This window comes from Alosa alosa, chromosome 7 (assembly GCF_017589495.1).
Source record: "Alosa alosa isolate M-15738 ecotype Scorff River chromosome 7, AALO_Geno_1.1, whole genome shotgun sequence".
NCBI classification, from domain to species: domain Eukaryota; kingdom Metazoa; phylum Chordata; class Actinopteri; order Clupeiformes; family Clupeidae; genus Alosa; species Alosa alosa.
The window spans coordinates 21,172,675-21,187,200 of record NC_063195.1 but is presented as its reverse complement, the minus strand read 5'-3'; the positions used below and the strand labels follow the sequence as shown (position 1 = coordinate 21,187,200).

The 14,526-nt window shown below is 43.1% G+C and overlaps 1 protein-coding gene across 3 annotated transcripts; it reads left to right on the top strand.

Annotated features, from left to right (window-relative positions):
• The first annotated feature begins 47 nt into the window (after nt 1-47).
• Nucleotides 48-14,467, top strand: LOC125297943 (collagen alpha-2(IX) chain-like). Of its 3 annotated transcripts, none has more exons than XM_048248524.1 (7): nt 48-779; nt 1,296-1,373; nt 8,464-8,613; nt 10,347-10,502; nt 13,088-13,187; nt 13,689-13,803; nt 13,928-14,467. In XM_048248524.1, the coding sequence occupies exons 2-7, from the start codon at nt 1,304-1,306 to the stop codon at nt 13,970-13,972; spliced, it is 636 nt and encodes a 211-aa protein (XP_048104481.1). In that variant the 5' UTR covers nt 48-779; nt 1,296-1,303; the 3' UTR covers nt 13,973-14,467. The 3 variants fall into 3 exon arrangements, with proteins under 3 accessions (XP_048104481.1, XP_048104479.1, XP_048104480.1); XM_048248522.1 differs by having other exon boundaries at nt 50-779; nt 10,317-10,502; XM_048248523.1 differs by having other exon boundaries at nt 705-779; nt 1,223-1,373; nt 10,317-10,502.
• The last annotated feature ends 59 nt before the right edge of the window (nt 14,468-14,526 follow it).

Genomic DNA, 14,526 nt, shown 5'->3' with positions numbered 1-14,526 from the left:
GCCAGGGTCTGTGACGACACCTGAGTTTATTAAAATGACGCCCATAGAGTCATAGAACGTACTTCAACATATCCAACGTATTTTCCAGCCTGTCTATCTGTCTTTTGGCTGTCTATCCATCTTTTACAAGGATTTCACTAGAACAGATCTTCCACTTTGATTGCCTGGTCAGTATCTCTTAGCTGTCCATTTTCATCAGGCCACATATAGCCTATAATATTTTATATTTTTTATGTAGAATTTATGTGAGTTCACAACTCACAACTCACACAAGTTCACAACTGAGGCAAATGATGACAGGGTTCCATGGACATCTTGGTGCCATCACTTGCTTATGCCCTTCAATGAGCCTGTGCAAGAACTTTGATAAATCTCAAGCTCTTTCACACTAATCAAGCTATTTTCAGACTACATATATGCGTGTTATAATAAGTACAATTTGGGATCTTATATTTTGCTTTTGCATTCCCTCCTTGTGCAACAACTGATGTCCCCAAAAGTTACCACATTATTTTGTTAAGTGTATTGTGAGATCTCTGGTGTGTTTTCTCAAGTCCTCTCTGATTACCAAATAGCCGAGTTCAGTTTATGTTGAGGACGTTCACAGGAAGGAAGAGCATCTTGACCAAACATATGTGCTGAAATTGCAGTAATTTCATCATATAACCTCAAACCTCAAGCTAGCAAAGGAAAAGGGGAAGGAAATGACAAGCTGGATCGACACAATCTTTCAGTCCTCATTCGTTTTACAACTTCTTTGATCCTTGGATTTCACAGTGGTAAGTACGGCCATACGTAAATTACATTACAGTACATTACATCTATTGTTTCGGTTTTAGAATATCCCCAGTAATTCAGTCAATATGACAAAGTGGGCCACTTTTACTACTCATGTTTTTAAAACCTAATCACAGCCAAAAGATGTGATTGTGGTGAAGAGGTGATTTTTTTTCAGTGAAAAATAGAATGTGATGTTCACAACAGATGTTCAGGACAAGGTTTACAAAATGGATATTCAATTCATTTTGATCCGTCCTTAATCATTTTGAGCATTTTCTTGAATGTTCCTCATACTTGTAGATTGAGGCTACTTATTATTGAGCCTGTAGGAACCGTTGATAACCCGTTCTGTCTATGTTAGTACCTTTTTGTTGTTTTGTTGTTTCCAGTTGCCAATGGCATCAGCATAATGCTGTATTGTTATTATTTTGTCTTACAACAGAAAGCTCCAATGCAGTTTTTAAGTGCACAATGATCTTAATCTTTGGTTTTAAAAAGCGACCCTTGTTGTTTAGCATTCAAGATGGTCCAGGTCCATGCAAACCAAAAAGCAGCTGTAATCGTTTTATTTCTGCTTGTAATGTATTCCACAGGTAAGAAATGTATTATCTTTAAATTATCTTCCTTGATTCCAAACAGTGTTGACAGGCTATTAGTTTATCAATCAATCAATGCATTTATCCCCCAGTGGGGCAAATTGTTTTCACAGCAGTAGGAGCACACAGAATTACAAAAATACACAAATACATATAACTAGATGTACCGCAGAGCGGTACAAAATATGACCGCCGCCAAGTCCATGTTTTCCACAAAAATAAGTCACGCTGAAAGGCATATATGATTCTAACTGTCTCACTGTATTGCATTATGCACACTCAATTCTCAATGGTATCTGCTAGACAACAAGTACCAAAACATGATTAGTTCATTGATTTCACATGTAATATACATTTTATACAACCCCACCCCCATCTTGCCTGTTCATAATTCTGAGAAATTCTTGAATTGTGTGCATGTACATGTTTATGTTTATGTGTGTGTGGGTGTGTGTGTGTGCGTGCATGTGCATGTGTGTTTGCCTGTTTATGTGCCTGTGTGTGTATGTGCATGCATGCGTATATATGTCTACTGTGTGAGTATGTGTCATACGTAGGATTACTGTGAATGTATGTGTGTGCGTGTGTATCTGTTTATGCACATGTGTATATGGAATGGGTTGACATGGCCCTTTGAGACCAACATACAAAAAAAAATGGTCCTCCTAAACCCTACGGTTCTCGAGATATTCACAGAAAACTGTGTCTGCCCTACCCTCCTTTCGGGGGGTCCAGTCCAGCGGGGGGGCTACAGATCAAAACGGGGTTCCATGCTATCCATGTGGGGTTACATGCCCACCAAGTTTCGTGTACCCCGGTCTTACAGTGTCCACTCCTTCGTCAGCTAAGGAAATTCAAAGTTTCTACATCCATCATGAAGGCCTTCTACACTTCAGCGGGTTGAGAGTGTTCTAACTGGTAGCATCATCACCTGGTATGGGGAACTCCACAGTTAGAGATTGTAGTACTCTGCAGAGAGTAGTGGCCAATGAGCGCATACTATAAGAACTCAACTCCCTGCTCTACAAGATATCTATTCCAGAAGAGTACTCCTAAGAGCCCAAAAAGATTCTGGAAGGACTCTTCTCATCCTAACAATGGATTATTCCTACCGCTGAAATCAAGAAGACGCCATGTAGTCACAAAGCCAGAACTGAGAGACTCAGGAGAAGTTTTATCCCCAGGCCATCCTAACTCTGAACTCACACTATACTGACTTTGCACACATTCACCTCCAGCACTCAAACATTTCCCAACCCCTGAACTCACACTTATACTGACTTTGCACTCATTCACTCCTCAGCACTCATGACCCCCCACACACACACACCTACAAGACTTTTAGCACTTTTTACATCCTTCTCCCTATGCAACAGGACCTTTTTATTTATTTTTCTTATTTCATCAAAACACACCAAAACACACACACACACACACATATCTGACTTTCTCCAACTTCTTTGCACACTTTTTATTTATTATTTTGATTTCTCCTCCATCTACCCATGTCCTTGATTGCCTAGCCTTTCTGCCCCCCACCCCCACCCCACCCCACCCCCATCCCCACACACATCTCTACATCATCACCGTCACTCTCCACATACATACAGCACTCCTCTACAAACTTGCTGCACACTGCCCCCCCACATACACAGCACATTGTCTTGTGATCTTCTCCCAACACACATCCTCTACATACCTCTACAGCACACCGCCCCCACCTACCCACCCACACACCATACCACACACACACACAGTCACTGCTCCCACTCCCTCCTGCCCACACACACATCTTCACTGTCATCACTCACATACATTACATACAGTAATTCTCTGCTTGTATTGTGTCCCTTGCCCCCACATTGGCCATTGCACACTGTCTTGCGGATCCAACACACACATCCTCTACAACACACACCCACCCACACACACACACACCACAATACATACACACACATACTGCTCCACCCCTGCCCACACACACATCTTCAGCACAGTCCCTGACTTCCCAACACACACACCCCCATCACTGTCACCCACATACATATACACACCTACATACACACAGTCACTGCACACTGCCCCACCTACCCACCTACACACTACACACTACACACACACACAGTCACTGCTCCACTCCCTCCTGCCCACACACACATCTTTCACTGTCATCACTACATACATTACATACAGTACTCTTGCTTGTAATAGTAAGTCCCTGCCCCCACCTGCTGCCACACAGCATTATTATTTCATCAGGGCTTCTCCAACACATCCCTTAACATACTTACAGCACACTGCCCCCCCAATACCACACAGCACATTGTCTCATGAGGAAGCTTCTCCAACACACATATTGCACACACTGCCCTCCCCCCACATACACAGCACACTATCCCATCTCCCCCTGTCATCCCCCAACACACACACCAAGACCCCTGGCAGTTAGGTTAGCCCTTGAGCCGTGGATCTGCCCAGGTTTCTTCCTTGGTAAGGGGAGTTTTTCCTTGCCCTGTTGCTCTTAGGTGCTCCTTGTTGGTGCCCCCCACCCAATCCCAATCCTCCCCACCTTTTTATGCAGCCCTTTGCCACTTTAATCTACTAAACCCCCTCTTCTACTGCACTTTTTACCCCCCATTAATGCACACAAATAGGCTGACACCAGACATAATTTCACTGCATTTTTACTTCCAGTAACTATATGCATGTGACAATAAACTTCCTTGTATCCCTTGTATCCTTGTATCCTTGTCACTAAATGTACACATAAATTATTTTATTGTGTGGGCTCCCCATGAACGGAATTCCACGTAAACTTGGCGGCATTCAGAAGGTGTCATAATGATCTTACACTTCCAATTTCGCGGCAGTTCTGACTATGTTAGGGTCACAGATACCTGGGCGATACAACACCTCATTTTACTTTTTTGTGTTTAACTAGGTGGCTTTCTATACATGAAATGAGTGGTTATGGAATGGCTGATATGGCCCTTGAGACCAACATACAAAAAAATGGTCCTCCTGAACCCTACGGTTCTCGCAGGACATTCACAGAAAACTGCGGGTTCGTCTCTACTCCCTCCTTCGTGGGTCCAGTCCAGCCGGGGCTACAGATCAAAACGAAAAACAGGAGGTTCCATGCTATCCATGTGGGTTACATACAAACCAAGCTCTTCGTGGTACCCCGGTCTTACAGTGTCCCCGGAATCCTTGTTGGTGTCACGGTCTAAGTGGTCCGCAGTGATAGTGCCTCTCACCTTGGTCACACGGAATGAAAGACATAGGACTGAACTGTCACTGGATATTCGACTTCCCTCCTGTCCGTTCTGAAGTGGTGAGGTAGAGGTCTGACATCTGACTCATTAACCATCAGCACTGGTGCTCCCCAAAGGCTGTGTTTGAGTCCACTGCTGTATCTACACATGACTGCAAAGCCAACAGTAGTCATATCCATCATCAAGTTTGCAGATGACACAGTGATCTTGGGCCTGATTAGTAACAACCAGCCAGACAGTTCCTACTTGGATCAGGTTGAGGGTGGCACAGGCTGGTGTCAATCTAGCTTGACACTGAATATCAATAAAACCAAAAAGGAAATGGTAGTGGTTGCAGAGGCGGCAACAGAACTACAGTTACACCCCACTGGTCAGCCAGACGGCAACCTGTAGAGAGAGTCACAAGTTTAAATACCTTGGTGTGCATTACTGAAGACTTAACATGGTTTGTTAACCTCAATATGTTCTGAAGAAGTCCAGACAACGACTCTACTTCCTTAAGTCAGCTAAGGAAATTAAAAGGTTTCTACATCCATCATGAGGCCTTCTACCTTCAGCGGTTGAAGAGTGTTCTAACTAGTGCCATCATGCCTGGTATGGGAACTCCACAGTTAGAGGTGTAGTACTCTGCAGAGAGTAGTCGCTCAGCTAGGCATTATATAAGAACTCAACTCCCTGCTCTGAAATACTATTTTGAAGAGTACTCTGAGCCCAAAAGATTCTGAAGGATAACTACTCATCCTAACAATGGATTATTCTACCGCTGAAATCAGAAGACGCCTGTGTAGTCACAAAGCCAGAACTGAGACTCAGGAAGTTTTTATCTGAGCCATCCGAACTCTGAACCACACTTTTTGCACATTCACTCCTCAACTCTTTCTAAACATTTCCCAACTCTGAACTCACACACTATTATGACTTTGCACTCATTCCTCTCAGCCTCATTTACACACACACACACCTACAAGACTTTTAGCACTTTTACATCCCTCTCCCTATACAGACCTTTTATTTATTTTCTTATTTCATCACCGTCAAAACACACACACACACATATCTGACTTTCTCCAACTTTTGCACTTTTATTTATTATTTTGATTTCTCCTCCATCTACCCATATTCTGGCCAGTTACTTACAACCTTTCCCCTTTACCCCCACCCCACCCCCACCCCATCCCCAACCACCACCCATCATCACTGTCATCACTTCACATACGCCCACAGCACTCCTCTCTACAAACTTGCTGCACACACTGCCCCCCCCCACATACCTTTACATTACTTCAGGATCTTCTCAACACACATCCTCTACATACTTACCTTTCTTCCCACACCACCCACCTACACACTACACACACACACACACACAGTCACTGCTCCACTCCCCTCCGCCCCACACACACATCTTCACTGTCATCACTCACATACAGCCCACATACAGTACTCTGCTTGCAACAATGGTCCCTGCCCCACATACACACACAGCATTGTCTTCAGGATCTTCTCAACACATCCTCTACATGCCCTGTGCCCACTGCCCCACCTGCCCACACACACCCTGCACACACATACACACACAGTCACTGCTCACTCCCTTCCCCACACATCTTCACTGTCATCACTCACATACACATTACATACAGTACTCTGCTTGCAATGGTAGGTCCCTGACCCCCCAACACACACTTACATCATCACTGTCATCACTTCATACATACAGCACACTTGCCTGCAGTAAGCCTCCTCTACTGCGCCCCACATACAGCATTGTCTTCAGGATCTTCTCAACACCACATCCTCTACATACTTGCAGCACACTGCCCCACCTACCTACACACCCTACACACACAGTCCTGCTCCACTCCTCACGCCCACACACACACATCTTCTGTCATCACTCCTGTACATTATACATGCTACTTGCAATAGTAAGTCCCTGCCCCCATACACAGCACATTATTTCATCAGGAAGCTTCTCCAACACACATCCCCAACATGCTTACAGCACACCTTTATTACACAGCACATTGTCTCATGAGGCTTCTCCAACACACATATTGCACTGCCTCCCCATACGCTTTGCCTCCACATCTCCCTGTCATCCCAACACACACACCAAGACCCTGGCAGTTGGGTTAGCCCCTTGAGCCGTGGATCTGCCCAAGGTTTCAACTGTAGTGAGGCTCCTTGTTGGTGCCCCCACCCAATCCCAATCCTCCCCCCACCTTTTTTGTAGCCCTTGCACTTAATCTACTAAACCCTCTTCTACTGCACTTTTTTCCCCATTAATGCACAAATAGAGCTGACACAGACATAATTTCACTGCATTTCTTACTTCCAACCTTCTATACCATGTGACAATAAACTTCCTTGTATCCTTGTATCCTTGTATCCTTGTCACTAAATGTACACGCAATTATTTTATTGATAGCCCCCATCGAGCGAATTCCTGAGAGCAGGCGTGCATTCAGAAGGTGTCTAATGATCTTACACTTCCAATTCGTGCAGTTCCTACTGACTATGTTAGGTCACAGATACCTCGCGATTACAACACCTCATTTTACTTTTGTGTTTAACTAGGTGGCGCTATACATGAAATGGTGGTTATGGAATGGGTTGACATGGCCCTTTGAGACCAACATACAAAAAAAAATGGTCCTCCTGAACCCTACGGTTCTCGAGATATTCACAGAAAACTGTGTCTGCCCTACCCTCCTTTCGGGGGGTCCAGTCCAGCGGGGGCTACAGATCAAAAAAAACAGGAGGTTCCATGCTATCCATGTGGGGTTACATACAAACCAAGTTTCGCGTAATACCCGGTCTTACAGTGTCCGGGGAATCCTTTACGGAAATTTGGACATCTTGAAAAAAAAAGAAAAAAAAAAAAAAAAAAAAAGCTTCGCTGCTCGGTGGTCATAATAAATAACATACCGTTAATGCACATCCTGATCAATAATGGGTAAACTACCTTTTCCTCCTGGCGTTTAGAAGAGAGACAGCAGAAGGAACAAAGAAAGGAGTGTTTGTATTAGTTTTAGCAAGTGAGTCTGAGCAGTGAACCTGATGGTAGAAACTGAAACTGTTGTTGCAGAGGATGAGAACAGTCAGACAAGATGGAGCTTACTTTCTTAAGCAGCTGTTTGTTTCAAAGATCCTTATCAGAATAACAGGGCCTGTTTCAAACCAGCCTGAAAGCCAGCCAGAATGTACCCTACCCACAAAATTTGAGTATGTCAAATACCTTTATCACTGTTGTCTGCTTTTCATTTTGCTTCTCCAGCAGCAGCGATCTTGTTATGAATAAAGTCAACTCAAAAACGATCAGGTGGCATTGATGAGTGACATGTTGTACTGTTCATCATCATATAAAGCCCACATGAACACATCTTAACAGGGCTTATACGTTGTGTCCAATAGTATTGGAAGGTGCCTATACCTTTCTTGCTATACTGTAATGTCACTGTCAAAGTCCTTGTCAGTCTACAGCAGCATAAGGAAGAAAAAGAGGGCAGGGTTTGACCTTTGGGCAGCCTTGTCTGACATCATATCCGGCAAACTGTACTGACGTGTCCAGAGAATTCTCAATGGAGCAATTCCAGACCATTTGTCCGGTCATCAAATTTTGTAGGCGATACAAATTCGGGCTGGTTTCCAAGCTAATTAAATACAATACACTGGCAAATTCAGCTTATCATGTTCGATCATAGCGTTTGTATAAATATATATATATATTTTTTATGAAATGAAAAGAAACTATGACATTTTTTTTTTTAATAATCAGCCCTAAATTGTGTGTGTGTGTGTGATTTAAGTGTCTGGTGGATCTTCAAATCCTGGACTACCTGGCCCTCCTGGACCACTTGGTCCTCCTGGACCTCCTGGACCTGCTGGACCCCATGGTTTTCCTGGGGAACCTGGGCGTCCAGGATTGTGCACCTTCTCTGATAAAAGTTTGGATGTTGGTAGGTAACTCTCTTCTACATTTGTATTTTCATAGCAAGAAGCAATCAGACTTCAAGACGATGGGTCGACGATAGGGGAAAGTGGGAAGCCTCATTGAGAATTGAGCCTCATGAGAAACACAGGGGAGGAGAGCGAGGGTGGTGATAGACTACTAGCGATTGCCCTTCCCAAAATCTATGGGTTTCCATATATATCCATATGTATGAAAAAAACAGCTGAGAATGGGATTGTGTCTATCTTGTGGTGAAAAACTTGTGCCTGTTAAAAGCAGGTGTAATCCACATTGCAGTTAAATGTGTCAATTAGAGAAACTTTTAGAGGCAGCTGAATCAGTATTCAGAACATCGATTTTCTTCATTGTACTATGTCAAAAATAACCTTAACTTTTGTTTGCCTTTCTAATACCATATGTTCACGTTCACAATATAGGCCTACACTTCCCAATCTGCTTGACTGGGGTATTAAGTCATAGCCCCTAGTCTACGTGCAGTAAATAGTTCAAGTATTTGTAAGTGGATTAGTAGAACTACTAGGCCTACTCTGTATGTCATTGCTTGTTGAAATCTTATTATCATGTATGATCGACGCTAAACTTTGATTCTTTTTAATGTCGCAATTGGTTAACTCTATTCAACTGCGCTTGTGGTTCAGCCTGTGCAATTAGCATTGTAGAGGGGGCAGGGACAGACAAGTGATGAGTGCTGTTTACGTAATGAAGTGACAGCTTAGTAAAGCACAGTGTTTGCTTTCTGCACATAGAAAAACTCAGTATTAGATAGATAGATAGATAGATAGATAGATAGATAGATAGATAGATAGACAGATAGATAGACATCACACACACAGCAGAAAAAGTAATATACATATAGAAAAACACCACCACTGTACAATAGAGACAGTAGAAGATAAACATGATACTAACATACTACAGTAAATACTAATATACTATATAAACTAAATCAAATATCAACATAGTGTGCTTAAGGATGATCAAGCATGACAGGGCAGGGACTGAGCCTGTAATTCAGTGTGCAGCTGAGGATGATCGCTTCTTTGTTGTCCCTGTCAAGGGTGCCATGGCCGTGTAGCGCTTTCTCTGTACATCCGGCCCTATGTACTTATTCTAATAAACAAAATAGAAGTTTAGTTCCAAAACTAGATATCTTCCATTTCAACGAAACAACTGTAGAATTGTTATAAACTATTAACATTTATTCTGAAAATTCTTTAAAAATGGAGATATCAGGGTCCGCAGCCCCTGGCGGTCTGTGAAGGCATTGCAGAGATTGCATTCATCAAGTCCTTTACGCAAGTCTTACCACTCCACAGCTATCTTGGTAACGCATTATGTGTAGACAATGGCCATACTGGTGTTACATACATTTACATACATACCCTATACATTTCTATGGAGGATTCATTGAGTGCTCTACCTAAATGACATGCAAAACCACTGTAAACAACACCAGCCAATCTGACATAGATAAAAAAAAACATTGCTTGCCAACTGGTGCTCTGTCCCGGACCATAGTCCACAGCCTGAACAGATAGTGGGAATGAATTGGATGGTACAATATCAAAATTACTTACCTGTTTAAACATATCTCTCTCTGTTTGTGTGAGTGTGTGCACGTGCATTTTATGCGTATGTATTTATAGACATATGACATGTGTGTGTGAATGTGTGTGTCTCAAACGTCAGATAGACTTTGTGGTCTCCCTGGCCGTCCAGGGATTCCTGGAAATAGAGGACCAACTGGGTCTCCTGGAAAACCTGGAGAAAGAGGACCTCCTGGGATTCCTGGCCCTTCTGGTGAGCCTGGGCAAAAGGGACCTCCAGGGGCACCAGGAGACTGTGCCTTTTCTGAAGATTGGAGACACTCTTTAGGTATGGGAACCCCCTGAATGGGATCTCCAAAAATACTGCCCAGTTGTACCGTGGAAATCCATCTATGGGGTGTAGGTTTGGTCTCAACAGTGGACACCAGTTAACCATTTCTAATCGTAAACAAATGTTATTATTAAAACAATACACCCAACAAATTAGAACCATACTGTATCTGCTGTGGGCCATATTGTCCAACCTTAGGCTATACAGATTTCATTATTTAGCCTACAACCAGCAATACCAATAGGTCAGTAAGTGACAATGGTGCTTTACCTGACTTCAAAGAAGCTGTCATCACATCATTTGTAACAGCTGAAACTCTCAGACAACTTAATCAAAACAGAAAACGGAATAGCTAAGTTCATATAAGTTACACAGTGTATGTATGTAATTCCTAAATAAATGTGTTAGTGAGTGTGTGTGAATGAAACATGAAGTATAAAAACTTGAGTCGGAAGGTTATGATAAAGCCTATTCGACCAGCTTCATTAACAAATGTGTCTACTCGCCACTCACTATCTCAGTGTGGCTGGCTATGCTTTCTTAAAGCCAACAAGTTGATGTACACTCACACCCATTGAGTGGGAATCATTGCAAACACAAGCTAAAGACGCAATCAGACAGGACACATCTTACCGCTTGCAGAAAATGCACTATTTCTTTTTTATTAAAGCGTGAATGATGTCAGGCGCTTTTCCGCTTTGAGTTGAAGTTCTTTTTCAATTTGAGGCGCTCAGAGGACCTTTTCAAAAATGCAAGGTGCAGCAAGCACACAAAACGCAAGATGCTCATGGTCGTGGGCCTATTCAGACCGCAAGTGTGGCGACTGCATGTCTGTAGCCGAGGTGTCAATACTGTTTTTTTGGAGGGTAGCCTTTAGAAAATATAAATATTTATTTTTCTTATATTGAGACAACAGTTAACTCTTATTTAAAAAATACTCAGTCTATTCATGATAAAAATCCACAATCCAAGGTATGGCAATGACGGGATGCGGCAATTGTGGCACTGCACAGTTCAAGTGGATGGAGCAAGAGAGGCAATCGGAGCCGGCTGCGCACACACACGCTGGCTTGCAGGCGGGCAGGGGCGGGCCTTGCTTCGTGACTGACAGCTAGGGGCGGGGGCGGGACTGACTAATTACCTCAATGCACCCCAGTGATCATACAACAGACTCCAGGTAAGTTCTTACGTCACACGACACACCCACCTCCCAATCTCGCAACCACCACCACCACACAGACACAGACAGATAAACACAGGCACAGACAGATAAACACAGGCACGGGTTTCCCCGTGACATGTCAGCTGCGTTACCAGTCCGTTTTCATTTCGGCGCCGATGATATTCCACTAACAACATTTTCCTCCCACTTTCCCCCTATCTTCAAGTCTTGGTCAGAATTCATCCCTTTGATGAAATCATCCAGTTGTGATTTCTGCTCACAACGTCTAATGTAGCAAGAAGCCTGTCTGTTACCTTTTCTGTTTTATAGGGTTGTTTTATTGAAAATGTATGTGTCTATCCATTGTAAATAGAACCTAAAATATAGCTGCAAGCAGCAATGAGGGGGCCAAGCAGATAGGCCGGAGTAACCATGGCAACGAAATGCTGTTAGCTCAATGCTGCAATCAGACGTATGGCCATGAGCTGTCAAAGCAAGTTTCACGCCTAGCACGCCAAAGTTACAAGGCAAAATGCATTTTTGCTAATTGCAGTGACCCTAGAGGTCAAAGGTCACAAAATTTCTTCGGCATTCACCTGATGGGGTCATGAGTCCATGTACCAAGTTTGGTTTTGATACATGCAACGATTGTTGAGATATGAGCTCACTTCCTGTTTGGCGGCTTCGCCACAAATTTCGATTGATGTGACGGGCTTAACGCTTCTATCAATTGTTACAGAAATAAATGAAGTGACAAGGCATGGTCTGAAGATGGTCTGTGCCAATTTTGGTGAAGATCAGATGAAATTTGTGACCTGTGCAAAATTGTTGGTGTTTTTGATCAAATCAAATATGGCGGCCGAATAAATTATATTGATGTGACAAGTTGCCCTCAGTTGACCTAAGGACTTTTCACAGTATTACCAGACACCACTAGTACAATTTAATTCTAAGCACAGCAGCAGCTACAGGCCAAAAGGCATGTTTGTGAATTACAGCGCCCCCTAGAGGTCAAAGGTCACCAAATTTCTTGAGGGTCCTCCTGATGGGGTCATGAGTCAATGAATCGCACGTCCAACTTTGGCCTGTTGGTGGCGCTAGAGGGTTCGAGTTGCCGACATGAAACTTGATGACATGAATCATGGGACCGTCCCCAATCAGTGTGCCAAATTTCCCAACTTTTTACCATACGGTTCTATGGGCTGCCATAGACTCCCATTGCATATAATAATAATAATAGGAAAACGTAGAAACACAATGAGCTTCGCTGCTTGGCCCCCAATTAATGGACTTTGAATATAGTATAGTAAGTATAGGTGTTTCAGTCTAAAGCATCACTTAACATAAATGTGTGTGTGTGTGTGTGTGTTCACACGTGTGTGCATGCCTGTGTGTCTGTGTCTGTCTTTCTGTGTACTAGATCATACTGGACCTACACTGATTGCTACAGTTGGATGTGTTCTTGCAGTTCTGGATGCTGCTGCCCTAGTTGCTGTTGTTGTTTTCATCATGAGGATGAAGTGAGTACCAACTGCAGCATTTTATAGCTTGTGAAATCTTTTATCATAATGGAAGCATGGCTCCAGAGGATATATATATATATATATACACACACAGCACACAGTGTACACACAGTGAGGTGAAGCACACACTAATCCCGGCGCAGTCTGAGCTGCCTGCATCAACAGCGGCGCTCGGGGAGCAGTGAGGGGTTAGGTGCCTTGCTCAAGGACACTTCACCAACTTCAACCGTGCCTACTGGTCGGGGTTCGAACCGGCATCCCTCCGGTTACAGGTCCGAAGTGCTAACCAGTAGGCCACGGCTGCCCCTCCAGAGGAACAGGAACTTTACATAAGTCTTTCATGAATTTAAATAATAAATGAAGAAAAAAAACATAATTTGTCAGTGTCTCATGCAGACTAACTACTTATGTAGGTATATGACTGTATCTTAGTCTTATCTCAGATACACTACAGACGTTTGCCATTTAGTAACTTCCATGATTTGTTTATTTTTACAGGGGAAATGCAGCAGCGAGAGACTCAGGAGCACAGAGCCCTGATGTGGACCCTCCTGATGACACGTACACAGCTCTGAATCCCAGGACAAGAACACCTGAATATGACACTCTTGATGTAAGTCCTCCACATAAACAGGTGGACAAGTTGGATGGATTGACATTGCTTTCACAAATTATGTCATTGTCATGTTTTTTCAAACTTTCAAAGCTGTATATTGATTACGTACTTCCTGTTGTAGCATTTTAGGAATCCATCCAGTGCTCGTGGCCGAAGCCCTAGATGAAACTCCAGCTCATGTTAAACCATAACTCCGTACTCCTCCAGATGTCAACCGACAGGGGACAGTGTTTTACAAACACAGACACTGATCACAGGCACACGTGTGTGTGTGTGTGTGTGTGTGTACTCCCGGAGACTAACAACTTAGATGTTTAGACATTAGATGTTTTTAATTTATTATTATTATTTTACATTTAATTAAAATCCTACACTGTACCACTGTACTGTATCTGTACTGTCTGTGCCTTTAAGGCAGGCCTGAAGTTGAATTCCCTTCTTTGACTCACACTGATGCAACATCCTGTCTATGACCACACAAATGGTGAGGAGGAAGTGTGCGTTTCATTTCCTGTGATCTCTCTCATTCCACTGGCTGTTAGTGTTACCTCAAGTGTTACAGTAAAAGTATACTGGTACCCCTATTGGTGGCAATGTTACAGTAAAGTATACTGACACCAAAAAGCTTTGAATAAACTCCCCTCTGTAGGGTCAGAAAATATACCTTTGTGTCATGTATATGTCTCATATTTTAATGATCCTACATCAGGGGTGGGCAAA

Bases quoted from the DNA above. Each gene is read 5' to 3' on its own strand.
- LOC125297943 (XM_048248522.1), top strand. From the start codon at position 1,304: ATGGTCCAGGTCCATGCAAACCAAAAAGCAGCTGTAATCGTTTTATTT. The intron at 1,374-8,463 runs GTAAGAAATGTA...GTGTGATTTAAG, and splicing joins GCTTGTAATGTATTCCACAG to TGTCTGGTGGATCTTCAAAT. The intron at 13,188-13,688 runs GTGAGTACCAAC...TTATTTTTACAG, and splicing joins GTTTTCATCATGAGGATGAA to GGGAAATGCAGCAGCGAGAG.